General features: G+C 61.5%; 1 protein-coding gene across 2 annotated transcripts; it reads right to left on the reverse strand.

The window, feature by feature from the left end:
* Window positions 1-1,226: 1,226 nt before the first annotated feature.
* SLC25A10 (solute carrier family 25 member 10) lies at window positions 1,227-8,638 on the reverse strand. 2 transcript variants are annotated; one of them, XM_064369532.1, is made up of 11 exons: window positions 8,631-8,638; window positions 5,738-5,857; window positions 5,198-5,312; window positions 5,057-5,105; window positions 4,743-4,784; window positions 4,014-4,057; window positions 3,840-3,910; window positions 3,434-3,526; window positions 3,069-3,146; window positions 1,813-1,869; window positions 1,227-1,731 (listed from the first exon to the last, which is right to left on the reverse strand). In XM_064369532.1, exons 2-11 carry the CDS (start codon window positions 5,819-5,821, stop codon window positions 1,630-1,632), a joined length of 735 nt encoding a protein of 244 aa, XP_064225602.1. In that variant the 5' UTR covers window positions 5,822-5,857; window positions 8,631-8,638; the 3' UTR covers window positions 1,227-1,629. The 2 variants fall into 2 exon arrangements, with proteins under 2 accessions (XP_064225602.1, XP_012308152.1); XM_012452729.3 differs by lacking the exon at window positions 8,631-8,638 and adding an exon at window positions 8,262-8,354.
* Between the last annotated feature and the right edge of the window lie 4,848 nt (window positions 8,639-13,486).

Raw genomic sequence — 13,486 nt, forward strand, 5'->3', positions numbered from 1 at the left:
GCCTCAGCCTCCCACAGTGCTGGGATTACATGCATGAGCAACCATACCCGGCCTGCCATTACATTTTCTGTTTTTAAAATGGGGTCTCATTCTGTCACCCAGGCTGAAGTGCAGAGGTGTGATCAGAGCTCACTGCAGCCTGAACTTGAAGGCTTAAGCGCTCCCACGTCCGCCTTTCAAGCAGCTGGGACTACAGGCCGTTTGCGCCACTGCACTCCCGCCAGAGCCACACAGTAAGACCTTGACTTAAAAAAAAGTGGGGGGAGGCTTCTTTGGGAGGCCAAGGTGGGCAGATCCCTTGAGTTCAGGAGTTTCAGACCAGCCTGAGTAACATAGTGAGACCCCCTGCTCTACAAAAACATACAAAAATTAGCCAGGTGTGGTGGTACACGCCCATAGCACCAGCTACTTGGGAGGCTGAGGTAGGAGACCGGTTTGAGCCCAGGAGGCCCAGGTCAGTGAGCCAAGATTGCGCGCCTGCATTCCAGCCTGGATGACAGGGCCAGATCCTGTCTCTAAATAAATAAATAAGTGCTTAGTGTTGGTGGGGCAGCCCCATGGGGTCCAGAGCTCTACACTGAGATCCCTCAGCCCAGCCCCACTGTCTCATTCCCTTCCCCCTACTTCCCCAATTCCTCCACCCAAAGGCCTCCGAAATGCACAGCCAGGCCCCTGGGTCCTCCCTGAAGAGCCTCGGCTCTGCCCTCCTCAGCGGGTGGAGGGATGCCGCTGCACCGGACAGCACGGCAGCCAGGAACAGACGCAGCAGCTCGCCGCATTTATTCATTGCAGCCCCCACACAGCGGGCGCCCTTCCCAGGTGGGGTGGAGCCCAGCGGCCAGGAAGGCAGAGGAGGCCGCAGCCACCCCGTTGGACTCCACGTCCGGGAGAAGGCCCTGAGGAGGGACCGCAGCCTGGCTGGGCCATTCCCCCAGGGAGCCGAGCGGGAGGGCGAGGGCCTGAGGGACGCAGGCACGATCCCTGAAGACGAAGGCCGCCTGCTGCGGGGCAGAGAGGCTTTGGCAAAACTGTTAACGCCACTGCGGGGCGGGTGGGGGTGGCCCTCGGTGGCCCTCGACCCTCACTCGCGATGGCTCCAGAACCACTCCGGGTCCCTCCCTCCAGGCACTCGCTTGTGGTCTGCGTCGTTTGTTCGTGGGTGGGACCCAGCAGCGGGGTCTTGGAGTTGCAGCTGCCGGAGGAGGTGGAAGGTCTGGCCCCTCTCAGCGGACACAGTGCATGGCTTGCACTTCGGTGAGCAGCCACCAGGGGGCGCCATACCCCCACCACCCAAGTCCTCGATGGAACGTGCTGGAAGATGCTGCTTTGGGCCTCAGGGCAGGAGGCAGGAATAACACCCCTCCCCCCAGCCCAGGATGGGGAGGAAACCAGCCTCTGGTGGCCTCTGTTACCAAGCCTGGGAGCCAGAGCAGGGGTGGGAGTGCAGCTACAGCAGGAAGGGGACGAGGCCAGGAGGAGCCAGCAAGCCTGGGGTGGGGGGCACACAGCAGGGGCCTGCAGGGAGGCCGTGGCCCCAGGAGCAGGCGCTGGGATTGGTGCTGACACTTGGGGACTCTTTGGAAGGGTCTAGCTCTGCTGGCCTGGTGGCCCAGCCATTCCCATGGCCGGTCAGGACGGAACTTTGATGCCAAAGTTTTTGCGAAGCTGCTCCAGAAACACAAAGGTAAGCACAGTGTGGGGGACGAGGCGAATGCCAGCTGGGACAAGGCCCTGGAAGGAGACGGGGAGATCAGAGACGCAGAGCCCGAAGGGACCCGAGCCGCTGCCACCCCCACCCTCACCCCACCGCACCTTGTAAAAGGCCAAGGGCCCGAGCTTCGCTGTCTCCACGGCGCAGTGGAAAACGCCCTGCGGGAAATGCAGTGAAATGATAAAAAAGGCTCTTCTCACCCAAAAAGCCACGAAGATCCCCTCCCAGGCACCGGCCAGGCACCCCGGCCTGTGCACTCTGAACACGGGGCGTGGGGTGTGTGTGAGCTGCGGCTGCTGGCTGGTACCGGGTGACCACAGGCCTGCAGGCCCTGGCCAGGTCAGCGGCCGCCCTGCCTGCTGATGCGGTAAAACCAGAGCCTGGGGGTGGAGGGGGCTGTGTGAACAGAACCACGAGAACCACGGAGGAGGCACGGCAGGGTCAGGGAGACGAGCGGGAAACGGGCTGGGGCTCTGCAAACGTGGAAGCACCATGGAGCTGGCGGGAGCCCGAGGCAGGAGGCCAGAGCACTTCTGTGAGCAGCACCACCTCTGTTTCTCTGCCAAGGAAATGCTCTGGCCGCGCGGAGCTCACGCCTGTAATCCCAGCCCTTTGGGAGGCTGAGGTGGGCGGATCACTTCAGACCAAGGGTTCAAGACCAGCCAGGCCAACGTGGCGAAATCCCGTCTCTACTAAAAATACAAAAATTAGCCAAGCGTGGTGGCACATGCCTGTAATCCCAGCTTCTTGGGTGGCTGAGGCATGAGAATCACTTGAATCCGGGAGGCAGAGGTTGCAGTGAGCTGAGACTGCCCCACTGCACTCCAGCCTGGGCGACAGAGCGAGACTCTGTCTCAAAAAAAAAAAAAAACTTTTGTTTAAAAAACACTCTATGTCACCCGGGCTAGAATGCAGTGGTACAATCTCCGCTCACTGTGGCATGGACCTCCTGGGCCCAAGGGATTCTCCTATCTCAGCCTCTTGTGTCTACACAAGAGGCTGGGATTAAGGAACAATCTAATTTTTTGATTTTTGGTAGAGATGAGGTTTCAGCATGTTGCCGAGGCTGGTCTTGAACTCCTGGACTCGAGACCCGCCTGCCTCCCAAAGTGCTGGGGTCACAGGCATGGGCCACTGCGCCAGACCAGGAGAGGTTATTTAAAACAAAGGCAAGGCAGAGGTGCTCAAAGCCACGCCCCCTCTCCCAAGGCCAAGGGCTGTGCAGACAGTCAGCTGGAAGGGAGGCCACGGTGGGGACACCCTTCCCCAGGTCCCCAGGGCAAGTATCCACGCCCCGCAGAGGTGAGGGGACTTGCTGGGCTGGGCAGCCCGAGGGCACAGGTGGGACCCCACGCACCTGATACTCCCCCTTGGCGTTCATCAGGCGGGTCTTCAGCACGTCCAGGGGCTGACACAGGAACGTGGCACATCCACCCTGGGGAGGGGGCTCATCATCAGCGGCCCGTCGGGTACCCTTGGCACCATCACCGAATCCCACCCGCAGGCCAGTCCCGAAAGAGCCCCTTGACCTGATTCCCGGGCAGGCCAGTAACATGCTGGCGGGGGCAGCAGGCCAACCCACGAGCTCCCAAAGCCCCGGCGCCCACTTGTGAGCCCCAGGAGGCACTGCCAGATGCCCGAGGCACCCTCACCCCAGCCCGGGTGCCCTCAGCTCCCAAGGCCGGCCCAAGGATGCCCACCCCAGTCATTCCTGCCACTTACTGCAATGAAGCTGGCAACAAAGTGAGTGAAGATGTTGTCAGCCAGGTACCCGGTGCTAAGGACCAGCTGCTTGGCCTGGTCATAGCAGGACAGCTGCAGGGGCACAGGGACAGTCAGGGCTGTGGGGTGGTCCCCAGCTCAGGGAAAGCACGCAGGGCCCCAAGCGACACCGCCTGACGATGGCCAAGTACCTGCTCCTTCCGTCCATGAGACCCAGACAGGGACCTGCTGAGGCCCTTCACGGCTGCGGTCCTGACCCTCCCATGCCCCCGCCCCCGCCCCCCCAAGGGCACAGCTGGTGGCTCCCCAGTAGTCTCGGCGCGTACTGCCTTGTTCTATGACCCCTCTGAAGATGGAGGTCAGAGGCTGCAGTGCTGCCCATGCCCACCCTACACAGGAGACCTACCTGTCCCACGGTGACTAAGGCCCCTCGGCTGGATGCCATGGTCGCGCCCGAGAACAGCCTCCTCAGACCCTCTGCACGAGGAAGGCGTGAGGCCAGGGGTGAGGCCAGGTGCTCTGCCCAAATCCCATGGTGCCCAGCCCCACCCCCGACCTGTGCACAGCGCCTGCCCCTCACCTTCACGAGCCACGCGGTACAAGCCATCCAGTGCGTGGGCATAGCTGCCGGGGACACGGAATGGCCACATGAGGCTCCTCCTGACCACCAGGGGCCTCCCGGGCCCCATGGCAGGCCGGGCAGTTCTTGAGGAAGCAGAAGCTTCATGGGCCCGAGGACCCCTCCGTGGGAACATCGGAGGCTGGTGCTGCCATCCCACAGCCACCCCGCCAACCCCGCCTGCCCTCGCGGGAAGGGTCCATCTTCTCCAGCAGAGTCCCCGGCTGGGCACTGCTCTTAGCATGCAGGCTCCTGCTTGCCAGCCTCCTGCGATCCTGGGGGGACGGTCTGCGTGCACAGCCAGAAGCCAGAAACTCTTCCCCAGGGGTCCTCGGAAGGGGTGGGCAAACAGCTCACGCTGCAGTTGGGGCAGACCCCAGGCTGTGCTGGGCAGGGCAAGTGCCTCCTTTGGGCGTTTCTGTGGAGCGCAATCTCTCCACACCTGGGGGCTCCACCTGCGCACTCACCCCCCTGGGGTGCAAACAGGCCCAGCCCCTAGTCCAACAAGCCTCTCCCTGCAGGAAGAACCCACAGGTCCAGAACAGCTGTCAGGACCCCTCCATGGACCACACAGCCACCGAGGCCTGCTGGAGTCCTCACTAGGTCATGGCAGAGCGGCCGGGGGTCCGCTCCAGCATAAGCCTCCTGCACCCCAACCACCCCGAGAAGGCAGGGCCGCCTGTGACTCACTTGCGCCGCTGAGCCTGGGGCAGCTTCATGTCGTTCTGCATCCTGAAACAGAAGAGGTGGTGGGAGGGGCAGGCGGGCCTCGGGGCATGGGCAGCCCTGGCAGAGCCCCACGGGCAGCCGGGAGGCTCACGCTGGTCAGCAGGGCTGCCAGGACGGGGCATGCCGGGGCTCGGACACCTGCCCTCCTATGCCCAGGACACCAGGGTCCAAGTGGCTTGTTCCAGGCTGACCCCACCCTGCCAGTGACCCCGGCACGCCCTGGTCTGTCTGGTGACAAGAAGCCCCTGACCTTGCAGGTGGGGTAGGGGACCAACCTGACGTTGACCAAGTCCGCGGGAGTCCCCACGAAGCCTCCAGCCAAACCTGCAGTGACACAAACCCCAGAGACAGCCAGTGATGACACTCGGTGACCACAGACCCCGGCCACCCCTCGCCCTGCCCGCCCAGCCGCTCACCGCTGATGGAGCCCAGCAGCACCTTCTGGTGGAAGGGGAGGGGCCCCTGGCTGCCCTTGGCCACCCGGTCCCGCACAGTCTCGTAGATGGCGAACCGAGTCAGGGAGTAGGTCATCTGGGGAGAAGGGCCCGGCTTGGAGGGGCAGGCACGCCCCACACCCTGCAGCCTCACCACCGTGGCCCAGCCAGGGACCCCCTCAGCCCAACGGGCCACAGGGACCTGAGGGGCCTTCCCAAGGCCACTGGGTCAGCTTGAGGCTGAGCCAGTTCACAAATCTAGAGCTGCACCCTGCTCTCTCCCTCCCTGGGCCTCAGTTTCCCCACTGGCAAGTGACAGTCTCAGGCCCAGCCCTGAGAACTGGGCTGATGTCCGTGGAAGGTCCACCCCGGGATCACTAGCTCTCTGGGCCCTGTGGGTCGGTCCTTGCAGAAAGTCTTGAAAAGGGGATGGAAGTAGCTCCGACATCCACCATGGGACCAGGCCCCAGTCTGGGAGCCCCGAGGGGATGTGGAAGCCCGAGGCTGGCACCCTCCACGCACCTGTCTGCACAGCGAGGCGCTCAGGCCGTTGTAGAGCGCCAGGATGCCATCGCCACGCACCACCCGCAGCGCCATGCCCGTCATTCGCAGCTTCACCTCCTGCTGCGTCTGCAGATGCACCTGCGGGAGGGAGCGCGCTCAGACCCCACAGTGACCCCGAGGGATCGGTGCCAGGTCCATATGGAGGGGTAAACTGAGGCAGGGGGCAGTGATAAGGCCTCCCACGGGCCCTGCCTGGGGACTCCACACCGGTGCCTGGAACCAGCTCACACCATTGCTTTCTACCAGCAACCACAGCGGTGGACACTGAGCTGAGAGAGCCCGCGAGCCCCGAGTGCCCCACGCATGGCCCATGCACCACCCGAATCCTTGCTGCACTGGCCACAGGGCCTTGCCATTCGCCTTCTGCAGATGAGGAAACTGAGTCACGGAGAGGTCATGCACCTGCTGGTGCCATCAGGATTTGGGCCCAGCGAGGAGACCCCAGAGCCCTACTTTTTATCCACCACACCCCATCTCAAGAGAGACAGACATTTCCGGGGGCTCAGAAACGGCGAGGGAGCCTGCAGGACTGTAGGAGACTGAGGAGGTGGCCAGAGAAGGCCTTGAAAGGCAGCAGTTCAGCAGCGGGCCAGGGACAGTGTGGCTGGCACCGGGCACAGTGGCCTCCTCCACAAAGCACCTAGAAGCTGTGGGCAGGCACACAGGGACTGTCAGTCCCACAACCTCCCCGTTCCTTGGCCTCTACCACTCACAAGACCTCTGCCTCCCAGCCTGGCCAGCTGAGAGCTCCAGGCAGAAGAGGGGTGGGCCAGGGCCAGACAGGAAGGCCAGCACCTGGCCCAGGATCTCAGCTCCTGGATCCCGCCCCCAGCACTGACCCCAGAGAAACCCGTCCACCACTCAGTGTGACCTCCACATGCATGGCCCCTGTCATGCATGCCCAGGGGGTGGCAAAGATGGGTGGGGACAGAGAGGGGCCTCCCACTGTGCGACCTGGTAGAACAGAGGGGCTGGGCCTGAGGACCCGGTGCCCACACAGGCAGCAGCCCCTGTCCAGGCCAGAACCGACAGTAGGGACATGGGACAAAGTGATCAAGAAGCTTTACAACCATTTTTTGAACGGCCAGGTGGACAGCTCTGGCGAGCAGTCCTCAGGGACGCGCCCTGCCCACAGCCCCATCTGCTGTCAGCAGCCAGCGGCTTCTCCCGCCCTCCCAGGCCAGAGGGCAGTCCCGCCTCCACCGGAAAGCCTTCCCTGCCTCCCCTTGCACTGTTCTGCAGCCAAAGAACACCTGGTGGGGTGGGGCCAAGGGGCAGTGAAGCCCAGAGGGGCCTTGGACAGTGGTCAGGCAGGCGGGGGCAGCCTTCAACACCCAGAGGGCCTGTAGGAGAGGTCCTGGGGGGCACCTATATGGCACCCAGGAGGAAAGGAAGAGCCAGATGCCAAGGAAGGGCTCCTCCTGGCCACGCCAGCGCCTTCCTGTCCTGTGACCGCATCTCCCTGGCCCTGGCTGCCTGTGGCCTGGGAGCTGTGCAGGCCTCTCCCAGGACAATCTAGGTCAAAGGTGCCCCAGACACCCACATCTGCTCACTTGGCCATCACGCACTGGCCAGCATTTTTACTCATTAGTAAAGCCAATCCACTCAAAGACTGCTGAAATACACGTCCCCTGGGCAGCCTGCTAAAATAAAAGTCCCCCAGCCAGGCGGCTGCCCAGCGACCACAGCCGGGTTCACAGGGCAGGGCCCACTGGGCGGACTGTGCAAAGCCTCAGGCCCTTTCTTCTTTGTTCTCTGTGGCAAGGCAGGGTCAGAAAACAACGCCCCTTGGCTGTCCCTGGGAAACAAGACCAGCTGTGTCTTATTTTGCCCCATAACGTGCTGAGAAATGCCCAATCTCATAGGGCCAGGACCACACGCGTGCGGGTCTCCTGGGGGTGTGCTGGTCCTAATATCACTTCCAGTCCCCGCCCAGCTCTCTGGAGGAAGCGGCCGAAATCAGGGGCATCGGGTCACCCCACTTGCCCAGGACCACGTCCGGAAGCGTGCTAAGTACCCCTAGGGGGATGGCGGCTTGGCCCACGCCCTGGGTGTGCCAGCACAGTCTCCAGGTGCCACCTCACAGAACTCCCCACCATAACTTTCAACCAGGAGGAAGGCGTGTCCTTGAATGTATAGGGGTGGTTGGCTCAGAGAGGCCAAGTGACTCGCCCAAGGTCACCAGGTATTAAAGTGCAGAGCTGGGGCTGAATGCCACCTGCCGAGAACTGGGAAGTCGGCTGGGAACCCGGGGAGCGCGGCTGCGCCCCTAAGGCCTCGAGATCCGCGGCCACCAGCCGAGGGCCACCCGGGATCCGCCACCCCGGCTCAGTCACCAGCGCGTCGGGCGCCGCCTCGCGCTCTCCTGGCGGAGCTCCCGGGCGCAGCGATCCCCGTGCGCGTGGGGCCGGACTGCTGCGGTTGCAGGCGCCTCGGCGACGCCGGAGTCCCGTCCGCCCCGCGCCCCGCGCCCCGGCCTCACCTTGAGCAGGTCCAGCGGGTGCGTGCAGCAGGCGGCCCCGCAGGAGGCAAGTCCCCCGAAGTACCAGCGCGACACGCGCGCCTCGGCCGCCATGGCCCAGAAGAGCCCAACTCCAGCCCGACTGCAGCCCGACCCGGGCACGACCCCGACGCGGACCGGCCCGCAGCGCCCCGCGCCCGGTTCAAAGCGCCGCCCGCGCGCCCGCACCCCGCACAGCCAATGCGCGCGCGCGCCCCGGGGGCGGGACCGCTAGGCCACGCCCCCAGCGACGGAGGTGGGCCCGGGACCTTAAAGCGGCCGCGCAGGGGCGCCGAGCGTGGTGGGCCCGGCTTGGGGACGCGCGGGTGCTCCAAGGCCCCCTCCCCTTACCCGGGACTCTGGCGTCCTTCCCTCCCCAGACCGGAGCGCGGCGCCGAGGGCCACCGCCCGGGGACCGGCCCCAGGCTCACTGGACCGCGGCGGGCGCCCTGCCAATCCCCAGGAGGCCCGGCCCCTGGCCCTGAACCTGCACCCCGTGGCCACCCCGCTGCGCAGGCGCTGGATCCAGAGTCACCCGGCGGGGGCCATGTTTGCGCCGCGTGAGCCCTCCGTCTGCAACCCCGGCCCCTACGAGGCCTCAGCCCCGGCCCAGCTGCAAGAGAACAGAAAACCGGTTTGGGGAGCCGGCGCGTTTGGCTCACCCCTCTAATCCCAGCTACTCGGAGGCTAGGGCAGGAGAATCGCTTGAACCCAGGAGGCGGAGGTTGCAGTGAGCTGAGATCGCGCCATAGCACTCCAGCCTGGGCGACAGAGCAAGACTCCGTCTCAAAGGAAAAAAAAAAAAAAGAAAGAAAACCCGCTTGGGGCCAGACTGAATGAAAACTGGGGGCAAAAGGCGGTTATGAAAGGACTTGCCTCTGCCTTCCCACGCACAGACGCCCGGGAGCTCCTGCTCAGCTCTGGTCTGGCTCTGACCAGATGCCCCAAGCAACCACCCAGGAAGTGGGGCCCCGGGATAGGTCCTGGGGCTCCAGTTCCCAGGAGATGCCGGCCTGCATCTGGGCCCCTGCTTGGATTCCCCTTCCCTGCAAAGAACAAGGAGGTGCTGGTGTGTTCCTGGCCCAGGTGCACCTGCTGGGCAGAGTGAAATTTAAGTCCCCAAGGCTGCTTTAGGACTGGGCCACAGGGATGAAGAACGTGCCGTTCCAGCTTGGGCGACCAGGGCGAAGGGTGAGGGGCACTGGAAAAACAACTCATGGTCCCTGGACCCCCTCAAGGACCAGAATGCGTCTAGCTCTGCCTCAGTGCGTCCAGTGATGTCCTAGCTGTGCCAGAGGCACATGACACACACTTAGGACTTTCAGCTTGGCCGTGGGTTTACTGGGCCGTAACCCCATCGTAGGCAGGCAGGCTCTGTTATCTGTCTAGATTGGCCAGTTGGAGGAGACTGTTCTCTAGACTCTGGGGTGGCCGCTGACCCCAGAGGTCATCAGCGGAAGATCTGAGCTGGGGAGTGAGCAGCTGGCCCGAGGCGGTGGCTCTGCCCGGAAGTGTCCCCTGGACTTTGGTCTAGCTGGGTGCCTCAGGTGCGATCGAGAAGGGGGCCGGGTGGACACTGGGGGTGGAAACAGCCACGCCTGTCGGGGAAGCGGGTGGAGGTTCTCCGGAGGCCACCAGGAGGGTGGGGGCAGCGCTGCCTGCAGCAAGCCTGGGCTGGGGCTCAGCAGGGTGCATGGAGATGGCACAAATGCACCGCAGGGCCTCAGAGGGTTCACGCTGGGCTTAAAAGGCCCAGAGCCAACAGACTCAACAGTTAGGAAGTAGGGGAGGTGGCCTGATTGTAACGGAAATTTCCCAGCGAAAGGATTGGTCTGGCCTTGTCCGGGGCCATCCAGGCTCACGCCTGACTCAGTCCAGCAGACTCGGCTGTGCCCACGGCGGCGTGTCTCACTCAGTGTGAACCAAGATGAGCTGCCGCCGTCGGCTCCCAATTACTAAGAATCAGAGGCCATGGAAGGTTTGGGGTAGGCAGGGTCTGGAAGGCCAGTGTCCCCTCAGTCTGTGAGACACTCCGGTAAGGAGTAGGTTGGGCCTGGGCTGCAACCCATCCCTCCCAAGGCCACTTGCAAGACGGGGTGGGAACCAGCTGTTGGCAGAGACCCCAACCCATATAACACTGGCTCCCTGCTGAAGGACCTGCTCCAAAGCAGGAAGAGCAGGCCCAGCGGCTAAGGAGTGGGAACTACAGAGATTTACAAAGAACATAAAAGGCTAGGCATGGCAGCTCTTGCCTGTAATCCCAGAATTTTGGGAGGTCAAGGCAGGAGGATCTCTTGAGGCGAAGAATTTCAGACCAGCCTGGGCAACACAGTGAGACCACATCGCTACAAAAAATCAAAAGATTAGCTGGGCATGATGGCATGTGTCTGTAGTCCCAGCTACTCGGGAGACTGAGGTGGGAGGACTGCTTGAGCACAGGAGGCCGAGGCTGCAGTGAGCCTTGATCAAGCCACTGCACTCCAGCTAGGGTGACAGAGAGCCTGTCTCTATTAAAAACTAAAAATAAGCCGGGCATGGTGGCTCCTGCCTGTAATCCCAGCACTTTGGGAGGCTGAAGGGAGCACATCACCTGAGGTCAGGAGTTCAAGACCAGCCTTGCCAATGTGGTGAAACCCCGTCTCTACTAAAAATACAAAAATTAGTTGGGTCTGGTGGCAAGCGCCTGTAATCCCAGCTACTCAGGAGGCTAAGGCAGAATTGCTTGAACCCAGGAGGTGGAGGTTGCAGTGAGCCGAGACTGTGCCATTGTACTCCAGCCTGGGTGACAAGAGCAAAACTCGGTCTCAAAAATAAAAATTAATTAAAATATAAAAATAAGCAGGGCGTGGTGGCTCACACCTGTAATCCCAGCACTTTGGGAGGCTGAGATGGGTGGATCACCTGAGGTCAGGAGTTCGAGACCAGCCTGGCCAACAGTGACACCCCCATCTCTTATTATTTAAAATAATAATAATAATAATAATAATAAATAAAAATAAGGCTGGGCACACTGGGAGGCCAAGACAGACAGACTGCTTGAGGGAATTTGAGATCAGCCTGGCCAACACAGTGAAACTCTTGTCTCTTCTAATAAAAATACAAAATTAGTTGGGCGAAGTGGTGCAACCCTGTAATCCCAGCTACTTGGGAAGCTAAGGCATGAGAATCACTCGACTTTGGCAGGTGGAGGCTGCCATGAGCCGAGATTGCACCACCAGCCCAGGCAACAGCATGAGACTCTGTTTCAAAACAATAAATAAATAATTAAAATAAACATTAAAAAAAAATAGAACTTCCGGAGTCCAAGGTGGGTGGGGTCACGAGGTTGACTTCAAGACCCGCCTGGCCAGCATGGTGAAACCTCATCTCTACTAAAATTACAAAAATTAGCTGGGCATGGTGGTGCACATCTATAATCCCAGCTACTCGGGAGGCTGAGGCAGGAGAATCACTTGAACCCAGGAGGCGGAGGTTGCAGTGAGCCGAGATTGCTCCACTGCACTCCAGCCTGGGCGACAGAATGAGACTTTGTCTCAAAAAAAAAGAAAGAAAGGCCAGGCGCGGTGGCTCACGCCTGTAATCCAAGCACTTTCAAGGCCAAGGAGGGCGGATCACCTGAGGTCGGGAGTTCGAGACCAGCCTGACCAACATGGTGAAACCCTGTCTTTATAAATAAAAAAAAAAATTAAGAAAGAAAAAAAGCGCAAGGAGCAGCAGGAGACTGAAACGTGTGAACTCCGTGAGCTGTGGGAGCGCAACCAGAAGGCAAGGAATCCTGGGAAACAGGAAACGCATCCAAGACCAGAGCCTTTTTCAAATAATGGATTTTGTAACCTGTAGGTCAGGGGACTCACAAAGACCCCTGCAATTCCCAAACAGATCATAAGTTATGTCAGTAGGCCCAAGCGGGTGGTTGGGGCAGCCTGGGAGAGGTCATGGGACAGGACTGCCCCATCAGGCCTCTGGACTGCGGCCTGGTGTCCACAGCAGTGTCCTGCCCCTTGGCATGCACAGGTCACCTTGGGGATCCCCCAGCAGGGAGGACAGAGCCTCTCGGTGACTCCTGCGAGTGGCCTGGTGGATTCCTGGATGAGGGCAGACAGTGGGAGTCGCGTTGGGAGATTTTTGCCGGCCCGCCTGACCCCAAGCAGGACTGGCCCCTGAGCTCAGATGTTCACTGCCTTCCAGGGGTAAAAGGCAGCTGGGGTCAGCAGGGCACCAGGCAGAATGCACCCAGCCTCAGGCGGTGGTGTCCTGAGGGAAGAGTCATAAACGCCTCAAATGGCTACCATGGCCAATGAGGACTTCCAGGCTTGTGGCATAGCCTGTCCTGGGGACAGCTAGTCAGAGAAACTGTACCAGAAGGCCTTGGAAGGGGACCTGGGCAGGCAGAGTGTGGGCACCCACAGTGAGCCTGAAACTGCCTCTCACCAGGCATCCCAGCCACTGGGCAGGTCCCAGACACACAGGGCCCCTTTCTGGTTCCATGCAAGGCATTCTTCTACCAGGGAAACTGAGGCTGGAGGGCATGACTGCCCATAGGGCCTTCACACCAGGCATGTTTCCCAAAGTGGGTGCTAAACGCACCGTCTCCGGCCTTGTGGTGGGCCGACAGCCTGGGGGCTGGTCTTGGTCATGGGCCAACTGGGACAGAAACCCACTGAGTGCACAGTGACCACTGTGTCAAGCTGGCCCCGCTACTCCCAGTCCTCATGTCCACAAACCCCTCCTGCCACTTTGCCCAGCTCCCAGGATCCCCCACTTACGGGCCCCAGAGGAGCAGCTGGCACCCAACTCTGCAGATGCAAAGTACACCCCACACCCTACCCCTCCCACCCACACAGCCCTTGCTGGGTATTTGCAGCCTGAGCTAGGGGTGGCACTGCTGGCTCCGAGGCTGCCTCAGTTTCTTAGGCAAGTGCTGAACTTCGTGCTGAACTTCCTGCTGCCTTAAAGAGGGCCAACACTCAAAACAGGGAGGTTCACACTCAAACCCCCCAAACAGGACAGGCCCAGGTCCGCCACTTCACTGCATCCACCGGGCCCACTGTGGGATCTCAGGACAGGCCTCGCACGCAGGCGACCTGGTGAATGTCTGTAGACTCTCAGCTGTCAGCTGGAGGGGGCAGGAACAAGCCTGCCATCCCGTACCAGCCCCGATCCCCACGCTGACCCCAAAGCCCAGCCCCAGCACAGCACTCCACGCA

Source organism: Aotus nancymaae, unplaced genomic scaffold (assembly GCF_030222135.1).
Source record: "Aotus nancymaae isolate 86718 unplaced genomic scaffold, 86718_ANA_hifiasm-v0.15.2.pri h1tg000089l, whole genome shotgun sequence".
Taxonomy (NCBI): Eukaryota; Metazoa; Chordata; class Mammalia; order Primates; family Aotidae; genus Aotus; species Aotus nancymaae.